This window comes from Vombatus ursinus, unplaced genomic scaffold (assembly GCF_900497805.2).
Source record: "Vombatus ursinus unplaced genomic scaffold, bare-nosed wombat genome assembly UNPS02014820.1, whole genome shotgun sequence".
Classification (NCBI taxonomy): Eukaryota; Metazoa; Chordata; class Mammalia; order Diprotodontia; family Vombatidae; genus Vombatus; species Vombatus ursinus.
Genome location: NW_020954598.1, coordinates 3,274,052 through 3,282,317, shown reverse-complemented (window position 1 = coordinate 3,282,317; position 8,266 = coordinate 3,274,052). Strand labels below are relative to the sequence as shown.

Below are 8,266 nucleotides of genomic sequence, written 5' to 3'. Positions count from 1 at the left end.
CACACACACACACACACACACACACACACACACACACACTTCCAAGAGAGTATTTGAGACTGGGGATACTATTTGTCTGTATGGCATTGGTGGCTTCAGCTACAACCACAGCAAGCCTGGTAGAACCCACCACAGCCATACCCCAAGAGTGGGTTTGTTCATGGCAATATTTGCATATTCCACTGCTAAAGACACTTTATTCTCCATTGTTGTGATTGTGGTATATTCTTTAAAACACAAATAACTTTCTGTACTTGACTTGATGATGACAACAACATTGTATTAATCCTGCAGGAGTATTTGAGTGCCTTGAATCTTGACTTTTCAGTTCCTTACTGGAAAGAGATGTAAAATATATCTCTATATAGAAACATATATATACGTATATACATATATATATATATTGGAAAGGTGTATTTTATTTACAGTTTGCTTGTGAGTTCAAAAACAATTTCCCTATTTTAAGTTGCAAAGATATGCAGAGTTTACACACTTTGAAACCGAAGCTTGTGGTCATGTTGGGGTTTTTTTGGTTTTGTTTTCTACTGTAAATGTGGTATTTTCTTTTATCTTAATGAGAAGATAACCTTGACTATCAAAGGGTTGCAAATGTTAGGTTGAGATTTGTGTGGTGGTTGAAAAAACTAAATCTCTTTTGAGTTTATGCAATGAGAAAGAGAAGACAGAATTTTTTTTTTTTGATGCGTTGTTCAAGGAGCACATTTGGAAGCCGTGAAAATATCCTGCGCAGAAAGCCAAGTAATAAAACGTTGGCGAGAGTGGTTCTGTCCAGTACCTGGCCTTTTGGTTAAGTGGTGCAGATGGTGACTTCTTTCTGTTAACAGGGAGCTGAGAGAAAATGTTTTCTTCTTTTCCTTTAGTTAAGTATCCACATTTTGCCACACTTTAACCAAAAGGACGTGCATAAGTCAGTTTGATTTGAAATCTGTACATGCTTTATTGGTGCAAGGCGAGAAAAGGCACCATTGTAAGTGGCCTTCCAGCCCATTCTGAGAATGCAGACAGCCCTGCTATGGGTTTCGGTCTGCCAGTAGGCCAGTGGTGCTGCTCTCTGAGGAGCAAACCAAATCGAAGGCAGAGAGACGGTGTTTAAAGTGTCTCTACTATTTGCCTTCTGACTAAACACATCTTTCAGAACAATATTACCTGACCAGCTCCTTTTATCAGGCTTTTTCTTTCTCTCTTTGCACTTTAGAATGGGAGCACCCTCCCCCTTCCCTCCCTGTGCCCCAGACCCTACCCCAGTTTGGTCCCTGTTATGGTCTGTGGATTCTCCATCCCCCTTCCCCGCCCCCCAAAGTCTTATACTCCACAGGTGACCGATATTAAGCCACTTTGTCTGTGGCAAGCTTCCTTTTCATAGACAGCTCGACCTCGACAGGCTCATTCTGGGCTTGGGATGAGAAAAACTTTCCAAGGTGGAACGCTGAAGGCACACTGTTCTCTTCCTGCAAAGATGTTTTATACTCCCTGCTGGAAAGCAGAATGACCTGTGCTGCCAAACATGGGAACTGTATCATTCTATTGTACTTTGGAGCATTCTTAGAACTGTCTAAATTATTTGGTTTGTACCCTTTGAGAATATATTATTCCATCAATTCAGTTAGAATTGAATTTTATAGACAATTAGGCAGAGTCTTCTGCCTGGGCAAAATACTGACTGTAGTAAGAGATTTCTGTTCTCTGTAACATGTATATTTGATTTGTTTGTTTTTAGATTCATGTCTGTATGCTTCATGAGCAAACATTAGGAAACTGTTCTCATTCCCCACCCCACCCCCCATCCCCATTCCTCTTTGAGCTTACATTGGAACTGCCTGGAGTCACTATTGCCTGTTAGTTCCATCCTTGTACACAGACAGTCAGTGGAATGAAATCCCCAAGAGACTGTATATATTAAGGAGAAAAATAAACATTTTGTGCTTGAAAACAGTGTGAAAACATCTTTTTCTTTCCTCCTTCCCCCTGAAGAACAAAAGCAAAAACAAAATGAAGAAATAGCCCCATCTGCCCAGATGACTTGTGTGGCTGCCTCCCACCAGAGCTTCTGCTGGTCTCTTAGTTTTTTCATTATCTATATCTTGGTATTTGGAGATAGTTTTTCTGGGCATTCTCTTCACCTGTTCAAGGTCATTTTAATGGAATCTGTGACTCCCAGCCATTTAGGGTGTTACTTATTCAACTTTAGGCAGAATTTTCCACCTCACTTGGGTGAGGCTGGATAGTGAGCAGACAGTAGGATTGAAAATAACATTCCTTTCTAGGTAACCAACTCCCTGAGACAAGGTAGGAGAGATTGCCATTAACTGGAATCTCTGTGGGTGCTGGGCTAGGAAAATATACTTCAAATATGTTTTCTGTTCTGAAGGTGTCCCAGTATCCTTCTAGGTCACCTGTCCCCCGACTGAAGAATTTAGGAAGGAGGGAAAGAGAGAGTATGTCTGTCTACCTACATAGATGTGTGTGAGTATGGGTGGTGGGGCCAGCGGGAATCAGTTGAGTTTTGTCTTTTTTTTTTTTTTCCCCATTATGAATTTGCTTTTGTAGGTTGTAGATCGACTGTTAGAGTTATGGAGAAGAGAGGATGATGGGGAGGAGGAGTGGAAAATGGCTTTGGCTTTTTCTTTAAGTACTTAGATAGTACGTCTACCTGAGACCAGTGGGAAATGTTTGGGAGAAGTGGCAGCACTGGAATTACTCGTCAACAATGGTTTCTACCCTTTACAAAGCACATCTTCAAGAAAGATGGAAGTTGGGGAGATTCTTGTCACCCTAGACTGTGACCATTGGATTTTCCAACCACCTTATAAAGCTAAAACAGCCTACCTGATTGGGATCATAGAAATACTACACTAGCATATTCAAATTGGGTCTGTAGAGGGATGGCTGGAATGTAGGTCACCCTTCTAAAGTGGATCTGAATGTCCAGGAAGGTAGACTGTCTGTCCATGATGACTTCTTGCTCTTTCCCTTGTATCAGCAAAAGAATAATACTGTTAGGTTAGAGTAGCATTGCCATCCCTATAACAGGATAGCTACTGCCATAGCATGGCCATAGTGGAGAGCCCAGCTATTTCAGCAGGCCAGGAGGCATAGTGTAGGGCTCTGTATGGTGTTCCCAGCGCTGGTGGCCGAATGACAGAAAGGAACAGCATTTTTTGTTGGGCTTTACTTTTCTGCCTATCCTGTCTACAAGTTAAGGTAGGTCTTGCCTAATGGGAGATGTAGGAACTGATCATTACTGGTCAATACTTTTATGCCTGAGTTGGGTTGACCATTTGAATATGCATGATCTTCTCTGGCCGCTTTGCCTAAGTTTCTTCCAGCCACTCTGGTAGATGCCTTCTTTCCTCTTGCGTGGCAGAAATGGATATGGGTTGTCTTTGCAATGTCAAGCCCCTAAAGCCCAGGGAAGCATACCTTCTCACTTGGCTGTCTCTGCTGTGATTTCTTCAAGCTTATTCCAACAGTGGCCCCAAAACTGATGCATTGATGAGGAGGGTTATGTGTGCACTGGTACCTTCCTGAACCTGCATTGGAAGCAAATTCCTGGGCTCAGACCCCGGGCAGAAGCTGATGTGGGATTAAGTCTTTGTGTTTGTTATCTATTATCATCCCGATATTACTTAAATGACACAGTGTTCTTATTTAATTACTTAAATCGGCATACTAAGAGAAGCTTCTACCTTCATATTTAGTTTGGATTGCTGAGGGGTGAGCCTCAAAGGCATATTATTGAGGGGATAATATATGGCCATCTGCTTTGGACGCTGCTTGAATTTCTTTCTGGACTGGTCTTGAGCCTGGTCTTACATGGAGGCAGAGTGACAGCCTAGTTGGCCTATAGCATTCTGGACTTTGTGTAGGCTCTCTGGAGTCGATTCTTCTCTTCTTCCTGTGTTAAATTATAGGGCAAGAAAAGACATGAGCTTTCCTTGTTCAGCAATAGGAATCCTGCCTTTGAGCAACACGAATCATTACGTGTATTAGATGCCTTTGAGTCACCATTGCCCATTTTGATTCCTTGGCTGCTAGAGATTGAAGACTTATATAATCAGTAGAGGCTTAAGAATCTGTATTTAATTTATTTCTTTATTTCCATCCGTACCCTGGGTTGAGGTCTCCTCTGTCTCTGGTTCCCTTCCTGGTTTATCCACTCTCCTCCAGGGAAATTTGGTTTGATTAAGAAACATGCTCCATAGGACCGTCCATGGTTGGCAGTGGTGGTGATGGTTCATTGAGCTGCTGATGGGAGAAGCCTCAGGTGCTTTCAGAAGACCAGCTGGCACCTTCAAAACAGATTGGGAGGTCAGCACGTTGTCAGGACTGTAACTGGCTGTGGCGGTTTTGTTTTCTAGATTCTGAGAATTGGAAGCCCGACTGACCCCAGGCCAGCTGAGCTTGCATCCCAGGCGCCAGGTCCCACTTCATCTAAAGAGGAAGAAGGGGAAGATGGGAAGTGATTTGGCCTTGCTGTGTGTGAGGCACCCTGCTCCTTGTCTATCCCATTGCTGTTTTGTAACTACTTTCTAATTTTTTTATTCACAATTGGAAACACAAATGTTATGCAAGAATAAAAAATATTTTGGGGGAAAAATACTTTGGTTTTTTGAAGATCATTCTCCTTTCTCCTGGCCCCCAGGCAGGGAGGCCAATCACAATAGGGACATCATTTAAGTAACAGGGAGAGTGAAGAACATTGACTAGAGGCGAAATGGTTCCCATGACGTTCTGTCCTAGGGGAGAGACCTTCAGTGCACAGGGTCCTATGCCTACTCATCCTCAAAGGTCTCATCATTTATATTCACCAGCACCAAGTGAGCATTCACTTGGGATATCTAAACACGGGCCTGAACAAGTGTCTTAAGACATCCATAACAGAGCCACAGTCCCAGGGCTGGTCTACCTTTGGAAAAACAAAGCAGTTTTATTCTTTGGTCCTTGAATAAAGATTTCAGAAACCAACTTCTGCTTCAGGTCACTTGGCAAAATTCCAACTCCTCACCTGTGGAAAGAGGCTGGGCTCTGCTCTTGAAAGGAATCATTTTTTTTCTTGAGATAGCCAGAATCCTGGGAGATGTAAAGGGCAGGTATCCTCTGAGGCCTGATGGGGTCTCTGTTACCATTGTAGAGAAACTATGGAAACATAAGGAGAGGTCATCCTAGACTTAATTCTTCACATTAGAGGTGACCTGAAGTCATTTGAGAAATGACTTCACCTTGGCAACTCCTAAGGGCAATCTCTCCTCCAAAAGCTGAGCATTATTGTAGTAGTGTTGAGTGAGGGTGTTGAGCATGGTGTGATGATGGATGTCCTGACTGGCTGGCTGGGAAGTTGTAGGGCAAAAAATAAATTTGCACTTGGGTGGGGAGACTCTCCTGTCTGTACTCATCAGGCATATTGTAGATGGGCAGTACTCGCCAGCTCTGGACTGAGTTCAGTTCCCAGCTCTGTCATTCTTGTATGAACTTGAGCATTCGCTTCACCTCTCTAGACCTCCATTCCCTTATCTGTAAAATGGGGGCAGTGGCCAAGCTGGTCCTTTCCAGCTTGAAATATTCGATGCTGTGATGTTTTCATTCCCGCTCAGGTCTGAGTTGGACCAGTTGGCCACTGGGATGCCTTCCAGTTCTAATTCTTAACTCTCCATCGGAGATAGGAGCATGTGCTTGACTTGGGCTCTCCCACTAGAATGCTGACCCTGGATCAGAAAACCTAGGTTCAAATCCCAACTTTGCCACTTCCTGCCTATGAGGGATTTGGGGCAAGTTACTTAATCACTCTTGGCATCAGATTAAATGACTCAGATCTTATCCTCTCAGATCTTATGTCATCCTCTTGTCTATAGAAGGATACTTTCTGTCCATACATCTAGTTATCTAATTAGTAAATTCAAACTTGGACTCTTTCTGAAAGTCTTCATGAAGTACAACCAGCTTTGGAGTTACCATGCTCGTGAAATCCTAGAAAGGCCGAACCATGATCAAATAGTTTAGAGTGAGGTCTTAAGATTTTACATTGGAAACCACTGTGGAAGACCATCTATGCTTTTTAAAAATTAATACTGTAGTTAAGAGTCTAGCTGAAGACTTTTACATCAATTGAGCTATCTGGGGACCAGGCTGCCGTTGCATGGGATGCTGTGGCCTGTGGCACGCCATCTCCTCACTTAACATCACTCCTTTTACCCCCACCCACCAATCCATTCTATATGCTATTTTGGATCAATCTTTCTAGAGTGCTGCTTTGATCATGTCTCTCTCTCTGCTGAAATACCTTCACTGGTTTCCTGTTGCCCATGGGATAAAGGCCAAGCTCATCAGTCTGGCATTCAAGACCTCTGAGAAGTCTTTCATTCCAAGATCCTCTCTTCCTTTTTTCATTCAACAACAAACAAATGTGAAGTGCCACTTATGGGAAATGCACTGTGCTGGGCACTAGGTGAAAATACAGAAATAATGAAACAGCTATACTAAGGGCTGGGGCTGCAAAGAAAGACAAATATAATCCCTACCATTAAGGAGCCCTCTTTCTAATGGATAGGGAGGAGGGGGAACAACACGTGAACAGCTGTGTACAAATCATGTAGATGACATATGTACATAGAATATTTTTCATATACTGCTATGTATTATGAGGGAGTAACTAGGTGATTCAGTGGATAGAGCACTGGGCTTGGAATCAGGAAAGAAAACTCATCTTCATGAGTTCAAATCTGGCCTCAGATACTAGCTGTGTGACCTTGGGCTAGTCACGTAACCCTGTTTGCCTCAGTTTCCTCATCTGTAAAATGAGCTGGAGAAGGAAATGGCAAACCATTCCAGTATCTCTGCCAAGAAAACCTCAAGTGGGGTCACGAAGAGACAGACGCAACTGAAATGACTGAACAGCAACATAAATTGAGGGTAATCTTTGGAAGGCACTGACATTGAGGAACTAGGAGCAGCTTCTTGCAAAAGGTAGGATTTTAGCTGAGACTTGAAGGACTCCAAGAGGCAAAATAAGAAAAGAGTGCATTCCACTCCCATGTCCATGGGGACAACCGGGGGAAACGTTTGGAGTCAGGAGAGGGAGTATCTTTTATGAGAAACAGCAAGGAGGCCCATATCACTGGATGGTGGAGTGAAGTGTAGAGATACTGGAAATGTAGAAAGAGGTCAGATTGTAAAGGGATTTAAAAGCTAACAGGATTTCATGTTTGATCCTTGGAGGTAATGGGGAACCGCTGGAGTTTATTGAATGGGTTGGGGATTACATATGGTCAGACCTGTGATTTAGGAATGGCTGAGGTTGTTTGTTGGGATTTCTTATGTGTTCTGTTGTTGTTTGAGCCATTTTTGATGGCTGATAGACTGGAGAGAGACTCGAGGCAGGGAAGTCAACCAGAGGGCCATGGAGTGAGGTGATGACCTGTATCAAGGTGGTGGCAACGTGGGAAGAGGGAAGGGAGCATATATGAGAGATGGCATGAGGGTAAAATAAATAGGACTTGACAACAGATTGGGATTCTTCCAGGTGAGAGATAAGAGTCTGAACTAGGGCGATGAAGGGAAGGGAATGGATGAGAAAGATTCTGGAGACGGTATCAGCAATATTTGGTAACTGATTGTATGTGAGAAATGAAGAAGGGAGGGATATTTGAAGATGTAAGGCTGTGAATCTGGGTGGTGGTGCCTTCAACAAAAGTATAGAAGTTGGAATAGAGATAAGGAAGAGGGGAAAACAATAGTTTCTATTTTAGACATTGAGTTTGAGGTGCCTTTGGGACAATCCAATTAGAGATATCCAGTAAGCATCTATAATTCCAGACTTGAATTGGGTATGGAGATCTGGGAGGATTTGCATAGAGGGATCATTGAACCCAGAAGAGCTGAGCAGATCACCAAGGAAGAAAAGAAGAAAAATTGGGCCCAGGATAGAGATGGGGGTGGGATGAGAATAATGACCATGAGAAGTCGAGGTTAAGAATAAGGACTGAAAATAAGGACGTTAGATTTGGCCATTAACTTTGGTTGTCTTTGAGACAGTGGTTTATCAAGCCAGATTACAAAGGGTAGAGATAGAGTAAGGAAAGCTAGTGTTTGTATAATACTTGAAGGTTTGCAAAGCACTTTATGGGTTATATCATTTGTTCCCTGCAATAACCAGGTGAGGGAGGTGCTATTATCCCTGTTTTATGGATTAGGAAACTGAGGCTGAGAAGGATTAACAACTTGTCCAGGGTCACACAACTAGAAAGTATCT

General features: G+C 42.9%; 1 protein-coding gene across 4 annotated transcripts in view; it reads left to right on the top strand.

Annotated features, from left to right (window-relative positions):
* WNK2 (WNK lysine deficient protein kinase 2) overlaps window positions 1–4,620 on the top strand; it is a 231,050-nt gene extending 226,430 nt beyond the window's left edge. For all 4 annotated transcript variants that reach the window (XM_027836981.1, XM_027836983.1, XM_027836982.1 and 1 more), the window contains one exon: window positions 4,380–4,620. In XM_027836981.1, the coding sequence (XP_027692782.1) occupies window positions 4,380–4,405 (26 nt within the window). In that variant the 3' untranslated portion in view covers window positions 4,406–4,620. The remainder of the gene's footprint in view (window positions 1–4,379) is intronic.
* Window positions 4,621–8,266: the final 3,646 nt, after the last annotated feature.